Source organism: Leguminivora glycinivorella, chromosome Z (genome assembly GCF_023078275.1).
Source record: "Leguminivora glycinivorella isolate SPB_JAAS2020 chromosome Z, LegGlyc_1.1, whole genome shotgun sequence".
In the NCBI taxonomy this organism is placed as follows: domain Eukaryota; kingdom Metazoa; phylum Arthropoda; class Insecta; order Lepidoptera; family Tortricidae; genus Leguminivora; species Leguminivora glycinivorella.
The window spans coordinates 11,165,386-11,186,747 of record NC_062998.1 but is presented as its reverse complement, the minus strand read 5'-3'; the positions used below and the strand labels follow the sequence as shown (position 1 = coordinate 11,186,747).

Sequence of the window (21,362 nt, the reverse complement as noted above, 5' to 3'; positions counted from 1 at the left end):
AATGAAAGAGGCGCGTTCCTAGCACAGTCACAGTCTAAGCTCGTGTAGGCGAACGCGTACTATGCTTGTATTGAGTGAGATATGACAGGTCGACTGTTCGTGTTTTTGACAGGCGGTAACTGTGAGGTAACCGAGAGGGGGTGGGCGGCACTTTCAGCGGGAAGCGGGAGTGGCCATACTGTACGATAGTACTCTTTATTATACTTACCTACTGTAAATTTCAGTCGAAAACGAGACGTCAACAATGCGGTACAGATGTAAGTAGTGCATAATAGTTTTCCATCGTATTTTCTCGGAAACGTTCGTAATTGTCATACCGTACTAGTTCCGTCAACATTAGTACTTCTACTGAGACTCACTGACATAGCATGACACATTCGCGAATTTCCGTGAAAATACAAAGGAAAAACGATTCGCACTAAATCTGTAGATAAGCTTACTTTTGTATGGGATTTTGACCAGCGCGCCAAGCGGGAGTTTTTAGAAACACAGCTAATCTGCACAAATGATACACGACGGGCGTTGATAACCGACTTTCACAGAAATCACTCATTGATATCCCACATTCAACCTTATTTCTTAACGATTTCGCAATCGTACAAATGTAAGTAGGTGCTCACATGTAAGGAGCCTCACATGTGGATTGTGGAATGCGGCGCGACATGTCATGTTGAGTTGACTCCACGGATGTTGCTCTTGCAATTCATTATCTCTCTGCTTCCAAGGACCGCGTGACATCAATCAGTACTGGCATTGTGTAGTCAAAGTAAGTTGAGTACAAACTTGGGTGAATCCCTCAACACTTCAAATATCTACTATTACTTCTTCTTATCACCACAACTGGCCCCGTAGCCGAATGACATTTCTACGACGCGAATCGAAAACAAAACGACGGGAAAGAGACTGGCTCTGTGCCAATACGCAAGAGCGATAGATATATACGAGCGCTCGTTTCGTGAGCGTTTGTGCATTCGGCTACGCACGCTGATAGATTTATCCAAGTAAATGGGGCCCACTGGCTATCAGTTCGCCAGATAATAACGGTTTGTCAGTTATTCGGCACTGTCACTTTTTGCTTTTAACTGACAGGCCCACATAGGTACAGTCAACCGGGGTGGCTTTAAAACTCAGGGGCGACTTTGAAAATTTAGTTTTAAAGTCATACTGTAAGTATATTCGCGATTTTCTATGGTAAATTTACAAGAATATTTATTGATATAACTAGTTACATGAACAGTTTCAGTAAATAATGAAAAATGTTAATTTTAAAGCCGTTTAAACACATCAAAGTTTCCTAAAGCCACCCCCGGTTGACGGTACTGCTCAACTGACTCAACTCAACTTTAGACCCTTATTAACTGACGCTAGTGTAACTGAAAATGGCTGATATGCGAAATTAGCTTGCTAAGGTTTTTCTGAGAGTCTACATTCTATCAGTACCTATAGGCAGTGGTACTTACTACACTGGACCTTTTCCGCGGGTGAAATTGGCTCTGCTCGGCTCGGCTCTATTCTGTGGGGCTTCAACGGCTTCAAACTTTCACAGCAATCAGTTATTTTTGCACGTGACTGATATTAGCGATAGGCGAGTTTCCAATCTAATCGTAACTCAATCACTGTTTCATACGTCAAGTATTTTTGTTACTAAAATGTTTCAAAATATTACGTTTAAGCAAGCGTGATATGCAGACAACAAAGCGATACGTTTGTATTACACAAACTAAATGAATGAATTTCGTGTTGGTTACATTCACAAATGGTTTTCTGTTTCATACTTACAAGAACAGTCGCTTTCAGGTGTTTTGGAGCGGTCCAGTAGGCCTAGCACATGATGGCCGCGAGAGTATGTCGCCGCGAGATAGACTACCCGTCCTTATGTCATTAATACAGTTAGAAGAAGACGTGTGATCTATCTCGCGGCGACATACTCCCGCGGCCATCATGTGCTAGGCCTACAGGCCCCGTAGCCGAATGGCATTTCTCCGACGCGAAACGAAAACGAAACGCCGCGAAAGGTAGTCTGGCTCTGTCGCGCCAATACGCAAGAGCGATAGAGATAGATATCTACTAGCGTTTCGTTTCGTGAGCGTTTGTGTCATTCGGCTACGGACCCCATTCCGCAAACTTTAGCGTTTTAACTATGTATTAGAAACTTAGGTACTTCGGCCGCCCTAAAGTATGTTTGTGTGTATGTATTTATGTGTTTCATTATTTTTATTAACTATAATTACAGCTTGTAAATACAAAACGAGGTGGACAAGTACAATCGACTACATTGGTGTGGCTACTAGATAACCAATTTTATATACTACCCCCCTTATTCATAAACGTTCACTAAAGTTATCAAACCGATAATGTTCATTTGTCCCTTTCCGACGTATTGGGGTGATAGAAAGGGACAAACGAACTTTATCGGCTTGATAACTTTAGTGCACGTTTATGAATAAGGGGGTACGTCTGCAGCAAAAAACATACTTATACGATCTTCCTGAATAAGCTGCCTCTGTTGCCGACAGCTGCCAAAGTTGATCTCTAGCAACCGCTATGATGATGATTATTGTGTGAAGTGGAACTAAACTTAAGGAACTCGAGAAGATGTCACTATTCACTTCACTCTACTTCACTTGTTCTACACAAATCTTTCATTTTGATATCGTAATGAGTTCGACTTGTCTCCATGTTAAATATAAATAAAAATACCAAACTCTTATTCGACAAGGTGTTCCATCGGAATGGTGTCACGGACAGCAAAGGCTGGTTTACTTGTACAAGTTCATGCGGGCTTGTGCAATCAACAAAAGTCACCACACTGAAATATGTGGGAAACATCATCCCGGGTCATAACCGTTTAAATCAATTACGGAAAAAAAAAATCTCGTTACCATTTTTGTTTCATGTTATGAGTTACGCTCGGTATTGGTCGCATAGAACGTTCACATCAGTGCATAGCGGTGTTCTCGCTACACAATTTTTGGCGGTCGTATACTGCATCCTTACAAAGTAATACATAATGGTCAGTGGTTTGAATACTTTGAATTTACGTTCTACTGCCGGATTCTCTGCTAAATACATACTTAGTTAAAAATATGCATCGCCATGTTATGCAGTATCGACGAAGAACAACACGCGTTCTTAGGCTCTTTTGTTTAAAGTTAGCGTAGGCATTTTAATAGATGTGTAAACGGAAAGACCTTGCCAGCACGCTAAAGTTTAGCATCTGCGGATAGCCTAACAAAGGTCAGTTTGCACGGTACAGCTATTTACACTAGGTCATAGTCGTACAGATAATAATAATATGATCGTCGTTAGATAGCCTCTTTGGCAGGACGTCGTTATAATGTACATATAGTACATAAGGACGAGGTTTGCTTGTATTTTATACGAATAACTTGTGAAAGAGTCTTTAAGCGATAAAGTGGGACTTTCTGCTTGAAAATTACACAAATGTACATCAGAAATACTTCAAGCAGTAAATCGCTAAGTTATTAAGTCGAAGAACGCTCAAAATGTTTCGTTCGGTTTTCGAGGATCTTAAGAGTAAGACCCCGCCTGCACTTAAAATATATGTATTGAATATGTTCGAGTCTCACAGGAGTTTTTTTTATAGTTATTTAAGACAAATTGGAATTTATAACTAAGTTCTAAATCGGTATTGGAACACTTGCTCAATATTGTGTCGTACCTTGTTCCAGGTACGGATGTGTGTCCCATGAAGTCAGTGGTGCGCCGCATCGGGCAACAGCTGTTCACCGCCCTCAGCAGCAAGGGAATGGCGATGCTGGTCAACCATGGCATTGCCGAGGAGAAGGTATATTTGATACTATATTCGTACTCTTTTGTTTTGTACTACGTCGGTGACAAACATACGGCCCCCCTGATAATAACCTAAAGAGCAGTCTCTGTGGCCTATTTCCGCGTATAGGTAGGTACATACCTAACACCAGAGGTATTTCATGCGCGCTCTTGAGCAGGGCTTCAAACGCATCGCACCCTCGTTGACCTCTGTCAACATTAACAATACTAACATTACGCACTAGCAGGAACATTAAGTAGGGTTTTAGTGTTATTTGTTTGAGGTTTACTGGAAGGTGATGGAGGTAGTTCCCCAATTGGGCACTGCTCTAGATCTATGCTGACCGCTGTGCTGTGCCTCTCACTTTTCGAAGTAGTAATTTTACGCCTGTTTAGCCTGACAACATTTATTTACTTACTAAGAGCGCATGCGAATATGCATTGAAATGTATCAATCCCTTTACAGTTAAAAGCAGTGTATGCTGACTTGGACAACTTCTGCGCGTTGCCGGAGGGATGTCAGGCGCAATACCTACGCAACCCGGCCAACAACCACGGGTACGTGCGCCCGGGGACCGAGCAGTTTGACACCACCATGACGGTAAATATCAATTCTTTGAACATAACAACACACTAGCACAGTATAATACACAGTATTATATATAGCCAGTCCTGCTTCCCGCTAAAAGTGCCGCCCACCAGCTCTCGCTTACCTCACACCGCCTGTAAAGAACGCGACCACTCGACCTGTCTTACCTCACTCATACAAGCATGGTACGCGTTCGCCTATAGGAGCTTAGACTGTGTGCGTAGGAACGCGCCTCTTTCATATATTTGATAGCCATTGTGCGAGGTGTCAGTCTACCGTCTCGCAAACATATTAGGATAGTCAAATTTATAGCTAATGAACGCAGCGTTCGCGACAGGCAGTGGCTTAAAGTGGACCAAAGACTACAGGCCCCCCGCAAAATATTTGGACAATTTCGGCGTAAGATTATACACCCGCACCCGCAACCCAGCCAACCAACTATTTACAGCTCTCAGTCAGCTCAGTCTTTCTAGCGTCGGTGTCTAGTCAACTCTTTGTCTGCTGCTCGACGCAACGTTAGCGCAATAGCGTCGTCATTTTTCATAGCGCAGGGTGCGTAATCAAGAGTACAATTGTTCCCGCTGCATGCGTAGCGTTCGTAGTTTTCTCTCTCTATAGCTCTTCCGTATTGTTGCGATACAGACAGTTGCGTATCGTACGCCATGGTGTGTCAACGATATTGTGCTCTTGTCTACGGACCAAAATGTTCGACAATTAATGGACTGTATGGGGGCGAAAAGGGGAAAACGATAGAGTGGAATTTAGAGCCGAGTCAGCAAGGAAGTTGGTATGGAGTGAAGATGATAAATGTGATGTTAGACGACTAAGTGTGAAATAAGTGTAAGCGAAGTTTACCTTACAGTCCGGGAATGTGAGGACTGAGTCGTTGGTCGCGCTGTAGGCCCGCTGGCGGTGATTTCAGCTCCTTGTCGCAAGCTAGAGGAAGCGTAAAACCGTTACCTTCGAGCTTTCAACTTAGACCTTCGACGTTCTCTCCACCGATGATCCTGGCGCTCTCCGATACACAACACTTATTGAAATGATATTAAACTACGAGTGATGGTGCTTTTAATGATTCACTGCGAGAAATAGCGAGACTGGCTAAGGTGATGGTGGCTGTTCGCGAATCTGTTGCCTGACTAGACGACCAAATTCGATAATTACCTTATTTCAGACATTATGATAATATACATATATTAGTGCTTACCAAGACTCTGAAAACACTAACTGTATGTGCCTAGTTAAGCGTAGAAAAATCGTCGATGTACTCTATAAGGTGTCTACTCAACCTCAAGGGTTAGGAAACATTTCCGCAAGTCAAAGTCCGAAACAGGCAACGATAAACAGGTTCGACGAAGAGGAAAATGATGAGCGCGAGTGTACTTACCTTATCGTTTGAAGGATGTTAGGCATATTATGGCTAAGTATGTGAGCTGTAGGTAAGTAGGTATCAGGAATCAGGAATCCCACTGTGCCGCCATTTTGAAAACTTAAAAATAACCGATTTGCAAGACTGAATTGATTCTATAAGTATTATGAGAACAATGTTTCATACGGAACATTAAAAACTATTAAATGAAAAATAAACAATTAAATTATATTTAAGTTATGTGTCGTTTTACCGCTTAGACAGGATAATCGTAAACTAAAGATACAAACAAATCTTGCTCTTGTGGTACTTAAACGAAACCTTTGATTAGACGTTGTGATAAATTCGCCATTTTACTCGTTTTATCGAAGATGCTGACAAACTTTCAGGGCAACGGTTGAGATATGCGACATTCGAAGTATTGCGATCCTAAGCTTCACTGGAAGCGCGGATAGGTATTCCTAATGGCCCTGTTCTGCAGCCTATGCTGACCACGATACATAACGACCACGTACCCCTTGAAACATCGCTCAACAAACACTTACTGTTGTTCCCAGGAGTTGCGTCACCTGTTCAACATCACGACGCTCTCGGCATCCTCGATGCCGGCCCAGGAGATCCCCGAGTTCACGAAGCACGCCGTGCCGCTGGCGCAGGACCTCACCAACCTGTCCCGCGTTCTGCTGCAGGCACTCGCTTACGCGTTTGGTAAATATTTCTTAACTAGAGGTCCCAGCGATTGGACTATGTCTCATAAAAGAACAACTTTCGCTAGACTGCGCCAGAGATTTTTATCTGGAAAGTACGTAAGCAACGATCAGCTGTCACGTGAAAATTAAGAGGGGGTCGTACGAAATCCTCGAAAAGTGCATTCGGCGTTTAACAAATGCTGCTCACATTTCTAAATTAAATGAAATAAAATAAATGGAGTTATTATCTTAAAGAGTGTGTCTACAACTTTTGACTATTCAGAATCTCTAATTATTAAAGGTATAATAAATAAACCCACGCAAAGTTGACCTAAAATGAGAAAAACGTATGTCGCCGTTTAGTAAACTTTGTTAAAAAAATTCAATACTTTAGTTATAACATTAAGTGATTCTAAAAGCCAGATAAATGGACTAGAAGTTTTGAGGTTTTTTATATTTTTCCTCTCAAAGGCAACAAAGAAATTTTACCTTAAATTTAAACTATCGTAAAATTTCCATACATTCGCCGTTGCTGTCAGAATTCTCCTTTCGATTAGATGCCGTGAGCGGCTCATCGGAGGCAGACGTGTCGCCGGTCGCTCCGCGTTGACAATTAAATTTGACAAATATTTTGACAGAAAATAGTGTACGTACACGAAAAACCATACCAGTGTAAAACTGTGCTCAAAATAAATAGGGTAAATCAAATATGTCAGGTGGAGATCCAATCTCATTTAAAATTTAAAGATGCATGGCTTGTGCATAAAAAATAAATAAAAATATATCACATTATTAAAGAAAATAACGAACACAACCGAATGAGTATAAATGATTTCATTCTAGTTCGGTTAAATTGAAAAAAGTTTCATGTTTTGTTTTACTCATTGGAATACATTTTCATTACGCTGGTATTAACAGTACGTCATTTTAAAAATATATATGACAGTACCTACGTCAAATTTTGTCAACCAAACTTCACAGGCTGTATGTAAACAATTACAATTTAATTTATTCATACATATTCAGATACGTATTAATCGATTCTTACTTAGAATAGAAAAAAGGGAATGCGAGCGGGTATAGGTATAGTGCTTCTAGTTCAAATTTAATTGTGTATATAAAAAAATGACTCAATTTCATTAAAGATTTACTCTGTGCATACCGCGAACACGTAACCGTAAGTTGAAAACAATAATAATTATAAATCACCTAAATACATCGTTGTTTACAAAGCGCTTGTTTTGAATGGCACTTCTCCACTCAACTAGACCAAATATTCATGGAACACCAGCTGGTGACCAGCATAAATGACTATGAACAGCCGTGTAAAAATATCTGATGTTCTATAGTGGGCCATAAGTATATGACGACATGTTCCCGGCAAAAAATTGTGATGCTCCGTGACCGGCAAAAACATCGTCTCTCTTTCTAGCGTCTCGCGAGCGTATAGCGTCGGGCCAACTGTATGGAAAAAGACGCCGCGTCAGCGCGGCTTAGCCATACAGTTGGCCCGACGCTACGATCGCAAGACGGTAGATGTGGGAGGGTCCTTATCCGCATACATATCTGATCGGGTCGCTTAAAAATATTTGATTCTTTATAAAAATCTAAATTACACTTTCACCCGCATAAATATCTATCCATTGTTAAAGCAAATATATATCTTACGGGCTAGAAATCATTAATATGTAATTAAAGTGCAATAATAAACCCTACCTGGTTGCCTTACAGCCGTAAATTGTATGAGGTGATTTGACAGTTCACGAAAACGGTATAGACTTGTGTCATTGGATATGTCTGTCTCATCTGTTCTTAAATTATGACAAGTAAACTTATTGCAAATTTAGTATCAGAAGCCTTTATAGGTACGGTCAACCAATTTGAATCCTAGGCCACTCTAGAACCCTGTCTTATTTAAACCATGTTCTATTTGCCATAAGAAGTCACATTGACGTTTACTGTGCAAAGGTTCTACAGTGGCCTAGGATTCAAATTGGTTGACTGTACAAGTTTTTATTCAACTTGCCTTGTTAGTAGGTATGTTAGTTTGAGTCAAAACGTAGAAGCTAAATTTGACCCACTTTCCGGTTTCCAATTGAGCTGAAATTTTGCACACGTATTAGTACGTTGCTTCTGGAAAGTTATGTATGAAAATTTTGGCATAATTAATGGAAGGTTTTTTTTGATTGGGATATGTACATTATAGGCCGAAGTTATTTTTCATCAATCCTCCCCATCCCTCCCCCCTCTGCGTCACCCCTCTTCCCCCCCTTAAATAGCCGAAAATTCGGTTTTTCGCGATTTCTGACAAACCCGTTGAAGATACAGAAAAAGCGTGTAGGAAAAAAGTAATCTTTAATAAATTTACTACAAATCATTCATTGACACTTTGGTTCTAGCACTTATAGTTTTCGCGTGATCCATCACGAAAGTTGGTCCTTTGCTGAAATTTTCTTTAGTGAATGTTAAGTTTTCTCCCAAATTGCTTACGAAATCTGTTTGATATTACTAAAATATTATAAACTGAAAATGAATTTCAGGGGGAAAAATCACTACCATGGGTGGAACTTACGGCTTCTGGATTGATACTCCAGGGCTCTAACAACAGCTACCAAAAGCTCATCCCTAGTTATCGATATACTATATGGATCAATGGTACTCCTAGCGACTACTACCGTGAAAATATTACGTCTTAAATAGTTACTGGAATTCCAACACATATTGGAAATTCCACCCATTATAGTGATTTTTCCCCTTAGTTTTATTTTAGTCATGAGTTACAATATTTTAGTCATATCAAACAAATTTCGACGATTTCGTAAGCATTTGGGGCGAAAACTTAACATTCATTAAAGAAAATTGCAGCAAAGGACCAACTTTCGTGACGGATCACGCGAAAACTATAAGTGCTAGAACCAAAGTGTTAATGAAGGATTTGTAGTAAATTTATAAAGGATTACTTCGTTCCTACGCGCCTTTTCTGTATCTTCAACAGTTTTGCCAGAAATCGAGAAAAACCGCATTTTCGGCACTTTAAGGGAGGGTAGAGGGGTGACGCAGAGGGAGAGGAGTGGGGAGGGTTGATGAAAAATAACTTCGGTCTATAACGTACATATTTCAATTAAAAAAAACCTTCCATTAATTATGCCGTAATTTTAGCTAATTTCCCCCTACTATAATTATGTAAATCAAGTGACAATGCAATATTATGGTATCATGGAGCTAATCTGATGATGGAGCAGAAAGGTGATCATAGGAACTCTGTTATGAAACGTCGTATCCCCATTTTGAGTCAGGGGTTTTTAGAAATGCCTCGGAGAGCAATAAATATTTTTTTTTGCAAAAAAACTTTTTATAAATTGGGAGGTGTAATTTTTTATTATCTCTTACATAGCATTAAGAAGAAAAATCGACCAAGAGCGCGTCAGTGTAGGCTTCCGTAGTTTCCGACATTTTACATAATGACAATTTAATAAATACCGTAATTTGGGGTGAAAAGGGTTCCGGGGGTATATAATGTTATTATATTTCTTGACATATTCCTTATATTTTCCGCAATCAAAGTAGGAAAATAATATATTATGTTTTTTTTTATTATTATTATTGGTATTTAGGACAACAGCCGTAAATATTCAACTTACATAGGTATTTTTACATAGTCTTAGGCCAATAACAGTTATCTGTTGAGTGAAAAGTTTAATACACAATATGTTACTAAAAAAAAAATATGTTACATATTTAAAATTACAGCGAAAATGTGCAAGCCACACATTTTTATTTACAGTTTCATGTCTGTCAAAGTTGACGTTCAAATTTATTGGATTTTTACTCATTTTAATCGTTCATTATCCTTTTGAATGTGTATACACTTCTAAAGTTTATGTATAACAGAAAATCATAAGACATATTTTCATTTTTATAATGGTTTTCATGAAGAAAGCGATGCAACTGTGTTGGGGAATTTTTACGGGATGAATAAATATCCGCGGCCTGAGGGGTGAATGGGATCAGGAATGGGGGAATCGGGTCGGAAAGGGGGTGAATAGGTTTACGAAGGGGCTGATTAGGGTCGGAAGAGGGGTGAATTGGGATGTGTGGTCAATGCTTGTCACATTGTATAAAATATATATAACTTACCTAAAGTGGTATTTTTATGAATGACCTCTCTGTATATGGACGCAATTTATACGTCAATGTATTGCTTCGTAGTTAGACTAGATACAAGAAATTAACACTTAGAAATGTTAATCACACTTCTGTCTACCTCCACGTTTCTACTTAAGTCCGCAAAAATCACCCATGGTTGCTATAATATAGACGGATTACTTTAAAATAAACATCATAAGTATGAAACTATACAACTAGGGAAGAAATAAAATTATTTTATTGAATCATTTTTGATTTGTTCTTTTTCAAGTTTATATAAATAATAAATTTTCAATTCGCTCAAAGGTTGGAAGAGATCCCTTATAGGGATAAGTTCGCCTTTGTACATACTGTATTTTTATGTCCTAACTTGTCTTATGTACAATAAAGTGTTCACATACATACATACATATATTGAAATAGATATCATACACGAAAGAAAAAACGACAAGGCCCACGGTGGCTGAGCCGGGAATCGAACCCGGGTCTTCAGCTTACGCAGCTAACGTTATTACCACTAGGCCACCAGGCCAGGTTAAAAAAACCGGCCAAATGAGAATCTATTTTCGCACAATTGTAAAACTAAATTATTTTTACTAGTTACCTCCAAAATACCAAATAAAATTGGGCTACATAGTACATCGTTTTCTGAAGATTTTGGGTTCATGGGGTCGGAACGGGTATAAGTAACGTAATTTATGGTGAATAGGGCCAAAACCGACTTTTGAACGTCGATAGCAGTTTTTTTATATGTGCCATGCTAATTTTTTACACAAAAAATCTTCCGGCAGTGTGAACTTCGGTTTGTCTTTGAAAATATGTCGTTTTATTTAGTAATTTTCGCTCACCCTAACGTTGGAGTGAATAGGGTCGGGAAGGGGGTGAATAGGGAAAAGGGTTGACTCTTTCGGATTGCGAACAAAATATGACCTGTCACGAGCGTATTATATTTATTTTACCAAAAAATAAGGATTTAATATGTTATGAGTGGTCGGTAATGAAATCTACACATATTATGATAACCCTTAACCAACCTTTATAGTTAGATGGTGCTCTGACGCGGTGAATAAGTAAGTATGGTCGTGGGCAGTGCGGATAACGTGTCAAAATATAAGCATAGTTTGTTTTTCATGTTTAAATAAACTTCTAAACTAACGTAGTGGGTATTAAAGTAAAAGGTTCACAGTGAATATTAGGTTGCCAGAAATGTGTTTAGCTATACCATTGTATTGAATTTTGTATCATAAAGTCAAACTAGGTATTTACTACTAATGATTTACTCTGTGGGGTGTCTTTGATCACTTGCATGGGGTAACATTGACCATAATGACACATAGTTAATTATTGTCTGATTTTGTCACGGTACTTGTTGAGGCTGATAATTTGATCGCTTCTTGTGATAAATATTGAAATAATTGCAAATAAAGTTGGTTTTTCGAAGATGTTAATTTTTATTCTTGATCAAAGTAACCCCAAAATAGCGTTAAAGAGTTGTAATATTTGACTGCGAACCATTTTTTTTTATCTTTTCTTGACATAATTTCGATTATCATTAAAAAAAATATATAGTGTATCAAAGTAACCCCAATGTCAGTTTATGTTTGATCACATCGTTTTTTTTCTGCGTACATTATTTTATTTATTTATTTATTTATTCCTTATTGCACATAAAAGAATAAGTACAAATGGTGGGCATAATGCCTTAAGGCATTCTCTACCAGTCAACCACTGGGTTAAAAAGAATTCATACGTGCAGGCATCGTGACAGAAAACAATAATCCTGATATCACTTATTTTGTTACCTTTTTAGATTTTTAGCAGGAAAAGACTAAAAAAGTTGATGGTCCCATTTTTTTTCTTCCTTAGTTACCTTACGTTGACCAATTTTGGAATTTATACTTCTCTAACTCCTACATTTAATGGGTAAAAATACCTATTAAATGTAGAAGCTAGAGAAGTTTAAATTCCCAAATTGGTCAATGTAACCCCAGTTTACGGTAGACACCGTCAACCTATTCTAATAATTCTCTTTTTATTTGAAAGAAAATTCGTTACGATAATATGCATATAAAATATGCAATCTAAGATAAAAAATGCTTTTCATATAATTAGTTACAAACTTAGTTCAGATTTTTTTTTTTTTACAACTTTTAAAAATTGTTCTACCTATCAAGTTCAAAATAATTTTCCTAGAAAGTCTTTTTTCTATTCCCGAACTATTATTCGTCATTTACAGGGTCGTGCATAGATCTTTAAAACCCTACATAAAAGTCTATTCCCCAAAGCCAGTGTCCGCCGGCTTTCCGCGCATGCGCGCAGTATCGAAAAAACTGAAAACGCATTGTTTGGCTCTGTAACCATGGCAACGCCTTATAACGATACGGCGCGCGTGCGCGGGAAGGCTTTGGGCAGCTGAGCTGACAGTGCAAACCTTTGCGTCAAAATACAGGAAACAGTGTGAATTTCACGAAAGTTATTCAAGAAACCTATTAAAAACTAAGTGCATGGTCGTAGAAAAAGTATTGTATGCAACGGTGTTTAACTGAGTCAAAAAATACTCGTGGTGTCTTAATAACAAGGACACGCCACTCGTCTTTTTTGATCTCCTTTAAACGCCTGTTGCATAAAATACTATTTAAAGTTCTGCTTTTGAGATTTTTTCATATTTGAGAAAATAGCCCTTATGGCCTGAAATACGGCATACGGCAGTGATATTGACATTGACATATGCTTTTTCGTATTTTGATGGTATTTTGACTGCACTGTATTTTTTGCCATGCTAATTTGAACCTTATCTCTGAGCGATGTTTTTTAATTTTCAGTTACATCACAGATGTGTATGACATGACATCTAAGTATTTAGCCATTTAAAAGAAACTACAAGGGGCTTTACAGACGTGGCGACTGCAACTGGTACAGGGCCTAAGCCATAATTTAAAATTATATTGTGATTTTATATGTATTTGTGGTTTATTTAATACTAAGTATGAGTTTCAACATTTTCAACTCAAGGAACTGAAATTAAGAGAAGGGACTCGGAAATTGGGTAAGATCATGAGTCTGATGCAGATGGCGATGGCAGTATTGGATAAGATAAGATATGCGTCGATATTCCCTGTCTTTCTTTGTGTCTCTGACATGACTGCTGCTAGCTGTACTCTATTCATTAGGTTTTTATTTTATACACATACTTTATTTTTGTATCAAAATAAATGATAAATTGATAAAAAACCTAACGACCAAAAATAATAAAGTACCTATCTGTTAGTCTTTAATACACCCCGCATATACGTAATGCACAGCACAGGCCTCCGAAGACCGGCAGGGCAATCATGGTCGCGCGATAAATGGTATAACATCGGGCCGTCCCTATCGCACTTACAAATAGTGTGATAGGGCTGATGTTTTATCATTTATCACGCGACCATAATTGTCTGCCTGGAGGTATCGGCCTTTAGCCCTTCACACACGTCTTTGAATAATGTTTGCGGGGATAGGCAGGCTGACGATTTTTAATCTAAGTATAGAAAAGTAACGCAAAATGAAGTGCAAAGTAATTTGAAATACACCTAGATAAACAATCAATTGAATAAGGAACGTTATCTACGTATTTAGGTAAATTTAAGTCACATGAGACATGAACAGAGAAGGAAAGCTAGATGATGCGTATTTTTTCTCTGTCTTCTTGTATGCTACCTTTTTTACAGTTTTAATTTCTCAAAGGAGGTCAGTAGTTGACTACAAACTCAAAATAACACTCTTGAAAAAAATTAAGGGTCACTGACCTTTCACAGTAAATTGAGGTAGTGTGAGTGAAGGGTGTTTGTGTGTGTAATGGGGTAATTTGACAGATTCTGAAAATTCTCCCTGCTCTACCCCCTCTTAAATTGGTGTCGGACATCTCGACACGGGCATAGTCACTAGTCAGGTCTAGCTTGAGTCAGTCCTTAAATAAGACTCTTAAGGATTACTAGCCTGTTACAAGATTATCCGAACAATTAGGAATTAACCGTTTATGCAGCTACCTGCTGATTAATTTCCGGTTAGTTGAACTAATGCTAGAAACATAAAAGTGATCTTAATAAAAACACAATTTTAAATTATTTCGTCTCGCCGCCGCTATTTAGATTTCCATCTAACTATTCGTATGAAATTATAAAGTGCACGGTTGTTTTTTGCTATAGCATCATTCCAACACGAAATTTATGAAATGTGACGATCAGCTTAGAGCGCCGTTATATTAGGTACCTATAGGTATTTCCCACATTTCGTGGATCGCGTGCGTTTAACGCTGCGTTGATCGCATGGAACAACCGCGCGCACTAACATACCTACTTGGATATCGTCATCGCTGTTGCTCAATCTCGAGTCTTCTGTTTTTATAATGCTTTTGTTGTTATTTAACTGCCTTGCGAAGTCTCACGTTGGCTTAATGTTTATAAATGTTAGATATACGATACAATGTTTAACTTAAACTTAGTCTTATTATTTATTTAATCGATCCTTTCCGTTTGCAGTTAAATGCAAGTACATAATCTAGTTTTCATTTAGTTAGTTTCCTACCTACTTGGCGGTACAAGACATGTACAGTCAACCAATTAGAATCCTAGGCCACTATAGAACCTGTCGTATTGACACAGTGCTTTAAGACGCTACGATACCCCTCATTTCTCCATACAAACGCTCTCGCCTGTTTCCTCTCTGGTTTTTGAAGCTAGATCAATGGTTTTTTCAACACAGACTTTTATTATCAATATCTGTGTCGGACCGTTTTGCTTTTTTTGATATTTTTGTTTTAAAAGGAATTAGAGCCTCTCAAAGTTGGCCAAAACGGCTTAATTGAATTTGCCAGAAAGAAAGGCGTGGTATTCAAAACTGAGATCAATTATCCAAAAAAACGAAACGGTCCGACACAGATAATTTCCTTGTCATTCTGATTTCCAAATTTTGTAACGATTGGTTAAGTTTTGGAGGAGGAAACAGTCGAGAGCGGAACCTCGATTTTTGCAGTTTTTACGCGGGATTTCGCGCCTGAGCTGCAGTTGTCCCTATCGCACCAAATTTAGGGGCGGGGCTAAGTTTTTATATACGTACACTGAAATAAAGTGATGGGAAATACTCGACATCTAATGTCGATAATCTAGTGATGTGAAAAGTTATCGATATACTACGTCGAAATATCGACATACCGTGTTTGACGAACTTTTTAGTTAGAAATACGTACTATTATATGTTCATATTTAAAATTGGTGGTCCAAAGAAGACCAGTCTGCTCCGAGACCACGGGGACAATGCCGTCCTTGAAACGTCGGAGGTTAGTGTTTAAAACATAGTAAATACGCGATTAAGTCCCGTTTGCAATTTTAAATATGTGTAAAAATCGTGAAAGTTTGAATCTGTATTATAATTATATTCTGTGGAAATACTAAGTCCATATTTTTATAAGTATAGGTACGTAACAATTGCATACAGGTAATAGGTTTATTTTATACATGCATAACTTTTCTCGTCATTGGTTTACTAGTAACAATTATAAAGTTATGCTGTATTTTACGATAGATTCCACGAATATTAGGCAACTATTTGGTATTCGGTCATCATTGTTTATTTATTACTATTCTGCCGAACACCAATTAGGTAAGTAGTTATATTAGTCATATTATATGTACTTATTTACACACAATAAAAACAGACATAATATTAATAATTTAAGTCATGTTTTAAAATATTTAAAAAAACGATGGGCCTTATTTAGTAATACATAGTTTGTTCAGGTTGGTACCAGTACCTGCCCTTAATAAGGCCCAGTGCTTATATTTCTTCTAAGTTTTATCAATCATGCCGTTTTGTATATTTTCTTCGCAGATATAGAATCAAAAAATGCCCTAAATAGTTACTTCTCTAAATAAGGCCCATCGCTCGCTTCTTAAGTTTTATAACTTTGTGTAAACATTGTGTTCATGAATTCAATCATCAATTTTTGTGATAAGTATTTATACTACGGTCTGTCGTCTAAAACACATTTATTCAGGACTATGCATTTAGGATATGGCACTCTAAATTAGAGAGGTTCAAGTCTTAACAAGCAGTGCGTCAAGGTCAATGTGGTCAAGATAGGCAGACCTTATTTCATATTAAGTTTAAAGGGACAAAATTAGGTACTTAATTAAAGTAGTGTGGGGTAGCCTGCTGTCCTACGGGGCAATAAATATTATAATGTATTGTGTTTATGTGTATTGTGTATCATAAGTACTGGGCGTTTGCGGGGTCGCCTTCCACTCTGAGGCCACCACTCAAATACTGGCGCTGTTGATAGCTCATCTTTGAAGATTATATCCGATCCATCTCTATTTCCGCAGCGCTACTTCTTGGGTATCGAAGGTTGTGAACATGTGGACACATGGGCGGAATGGGCCTTATTTCATACCTGCATCAAATAAGACCCATAGTTTTTTCTGTTTAATAATACTTACTTTTTACTTTTTTACTTACTGCACGAAATTTTTGAACCATTTACACTTATCAAGTTATAAAATGTACATAACATTTCCAAACTTAATAGCCGGGCCTTGTTTGCATTGATATTACATATGCCCTTAGTAGGTAGATGAAATGAGTATTACCAACGTTTTAATTCTGCGGTAACAAAAATGCTTTGCCGAAAAGTATAAATAAGATCTAAATAATAAAAGTATATAAAGTACAAGTATACGTTTAAATAGCCTAGGTTTAAATATAGCTGGAAAATTAGTTAAGCATTTATATGGTTGGTATGCATGTTGGTAACCACGAAAAAATGCACACTTTATTACATTATGATTATGGTAAGTAATTAAATAATTATGTATATAAATATTGGGGACACCTTACACAGATCAACTTAGCCCCAAACTAAGCAAAGCTTGTACTATGGGTGCTAGGCGACGATATAGCGCAGGACACCATCGCAAGCGCAGACTTCTGGCCGAAAGGTGTGGTTTTTCGGCGATTCCGGGGCAACTTGCCGAAGCCTACACCGGGGCAAACGATGCAACGGAGCCACGCTGTTACGTAATCGCCCAAATAAATTGTTTAGTTTTAAACTTTATTGTTTTTTTTTTTTCATGTTCTTACTTACTGTTTTTTTTTACATTTTTGTTATCTAAGTTTCGTGACGCATTGGTTTTACTGTAATGTCATGTAAACATGTTTTTACTAATAAATAAATAAATAATACATACTTAAATAGATAACATACATACATACAATCACGCCTGTATCCCATAAAGGGGTAGGCAGAACACATGAAACTACTAAAGCTTCAGTGCCACTCTTGGCAAATAAGGGGTTGAAAGAAAACGAAACTGTGACATTGCAGTGACAGGTTGCCAGCCTCTCGCCTACGCCACAGTTTAACCCATATCCCATAGATAAATACAAAACCATACTTAAATAGATAAATACATACTTATATACATAGAAAACATCCATGACTCAAGAACAAATATCTGTGCTCATTACACAAATAAATACCCTTACCGGGATTCGACGAACGACGAACGACGACGGGAATCGAAGACAACATTAAAATTAGGTAGTTAATTAAAGTACTTTGAAGTAACCTGCTGTCCTACGGGATAATAGTACATTACGATACAAGTGCGTAAAAAAGGAAGTTCGAAACGAGTGGCGATAAATTAAAACACGACCGAAGGGAGTGTTTTAAATCGATACGAGTTACGAATTTCCTTTTCGCACGTGTATCGTACGACGTTTTCAGTACAGATGAGCCTCCGAAGTTTCGACCTGCCATATAATGAACCACTTCTCGCACTAGTGCGTAAAAAAACACCATCTGTACTGAAAATATTATAATATATATAGGTATCCATATATTTTTATTCTTTTCCTTCTGGCGACCGTCCTTTGTCACCCATGTTTCACAACTAAAGAGTAAGACGAAATTGACGAGTGAAGATGCTCTGACTGAAACAATTACTTTTCATATTATTAATGTTTACCATTACACATAGAGCACAATCTCATCGGTAAATATTGTCAATTTTACTTTATTTCGACGTGCGTTTATCATAGCGCTCTTGAATAATACGATTTTGTAAAGAAAATATCTCCTAGATACATACTATCAATTGTGTCGCTTAGTTTCAAACTTGGGTACTTAAATCCATTCTGCTTTAAGATTGAATATATTAAAAATATATATTAACCTTGTAGCAGAATGGATATATCCAGGTTTGAAGTTAAGCGACACAATTACGCTTAATTCGGTATGTAAGAAATACCTTATTTTTTGTTAAGTTACTGATGGGCCTTATTTCATACATGCAGCAATTTGGGAAAAGTGCACCTACTTAATGCACAATTGCACATGGACCCAATTTTTTGACCCATTTACACTTATCTAATTATAAAATGTACATAACATTTCGAGACTTTTAACCGGGCCTTATTTGTATGTAGATTACAGATGCCCTTAGTTGGTAGATGAAATGAGTGTTATATACGTTTTAATTCTATGGTAACAGAAATGCTGATATGTAAGTATAAATAAGTTTTAAATAATAAAAATATCAAAAGTATCTATACGTTTAAGTACCGATACCTAGGTTTAAATTTAGCTGGCAAATTAGTTAAGCATTTTTATGGTTGGTCTTGTTCTGTGCTAAGCCTTGTATTTCTAATGCTAGGTAGGTAATATGTATACACAACCCTAGAAAATTAGAAATATAAGATGCATATGTAGCTTTCCATCTGAAAAAGGTCCTTATGCTTCATATGCAATAAGATTTTGTTTGGCAGATTTTTTGTTAGAATTCTGCTAAAAAGTTCTAATTACCTTGGAACATAATCCGGTGTCTGGTAATATAATAGGTACCAAATTGTTACCTAGTTAAATTTTCCTACGCTGTCACTTCTGTCAAACATGTGCAAAAAAAAGAATAAGATTCACATACATTTTTGGTAGGTAGATACTATCAACCAATTATGTAGAATCCTAGGCCACTCTAGAACCCTGTCGTATTGACACCGTCATTTATTTGCTACAGAAGTCAGTTTTACTTTTACTGTGAAAGGGTCTAGATTGGCCAATGACCTAGGATTCAGATTAATTGGTTGATTGTACGTACCTACTCCTATAATATGGCTTCTCTTTGAAATCGAAAAGGTTTTAGCTTTTTACATACCGAATAACTTTATTTCGCTAACAATGTGACTCTTAAAAGAAATCATCTTTTAAGATAATCACATTATGTATAAGATAAGGAATTGTTTCTACCATTCCTTAAAACATTACAAATTTGCATTTTAGTCAAATCAGTACACTTAATATCTTCACGGAGTCCAAAACATTATGCATCAGAAGTCCGAAACTAGACAAATATAGAGAGCGCTTGAGCGCGAGTAAGTACTTGTGCCGGCTGTGGACGCGGTTGTGTGCGTGCGCCACGCGCACGCACACAGGGCCTCTCTGTGGGTTCCGCCCCCGTCAGCGCGACGGCGATAAAGACCTAAAAATCTCAAATTTGAATTCGTGCTTCGGTATCGTATCCTCTTAATTGCTATAGAAAAGTCAGTTTGACTTTTACTGTGAAAGGGTTCTAATTACAGTATTTACAGTGGCTTAGAATTCAAATTGGTTGACTGTATGTATGACTCTAAAATTTCATTTCATAATTGCATATGTGGCCCGATAGATGTGGAGATTGGAGATGTATCAGACTCAGAATTTACTTTTACTCACTGGAATGGTTTTATTAAAGTAACCATACTTATATATCCTAATTGTCATTGCATCGCAGCCATCGATTATTATCAAACGCACTTTGACTGTTGCGTCAATCAATAACAACCGGTTCAATGCCTATCCAATAAATCATGGAATCGTAATCAAACTCGCAGAACGGTCGGTTATTATGTTTGACACTACAGCAATTTACGTACCTAATAGCTATTTGCAGATTAGATATTTTTATAGATGTCTTGACCGGGTGCTGGTACAGCTGGTATTAGCTAATGTCACTATCATTTACGGATCACACACTTAGTTCGCGTCTTTCTTGTTTCCATCATAGCAAAGTTATCCCCTTTCCTTCTTACACGTGTGTACAATCCATATGTATACTATACATTCAGTAACTTGAAATAAGAAAGACGGGGTATAGTTATGTATATTTATGAACTACCAAAATTCGTTTGCTTTGCTTTACCTAATACTAAGGATGCTTATTAAATGACTTGCAATGCGAAGTTTGTTATTTATTTATATTCTTATAATACTTATATCCGCCTACTAAATATATTCTTGCAAGATATGTCACATATTCGTCAACATTCTTCGACGGCGTGAATTCTACATATAATTCTGAGGAAGCGTGTATGACCAATCGATCTACTTTCTTATTGAAAGTTTTGTTCTAATGTTTTTTGTCGAAGAGCATGCAATCTTTAGAAAATCTTTATTTTCTGACAATCAACTCAATTACTTGCTTACACGTAATTAAGACATAAAGTAATTAAACTAATACAAATAAAACTACACTATAAACTAATAAATTAAACTGTTACTAAACTAAATCTACCTATAAAATAAAACCCTATAAATAAAAAATCGAACCTAAGTCAGAGCCGGCCGGTAGAGTGCCCAGAAGGCTGGCGGCATTGCCGCGCTGAACAGCAATGCCGATGCGCTGGGCAAGATATGCTCCAGCCTTCCGGTCACCCGACGCGTCTATTAGGCGTTTGGCCAGCTCTGTGAAAATGCAGTGTGCTCCCTGAC

The 21,362-nt window shown here is 37.5% G+C and overlaps 1 protein-coding gene across 1 annotated transcript in view; it reads left to right on the top strand.

Moving 5' to 3' along the window:
* LOC125240588 (UPF0676 protein C1494.01-like) overlaps positions 1-21,362 on the top strand; it is a 65,030-nt gene that overhangs the window by 34,943 nt on the left and 8,725 nt on the right. Inside the window, exons 2-4 of the mRNA XM_048148539.1 lie at positions 3,693-3,808; positions 4,259-4,393; positions 6,308-6,458. Of these exons, the coding sequence (XP_048004496.1) occupies positions 3,693-3,808; positions 4,259-4,393; positions 6,308-6,458 (402 nt within the window). The remainder of the gene's footprint in view (positions 1-3,692; positions 3,809-4,258; positions 4,394-6,307; positions 6,459-21,362) is intronic.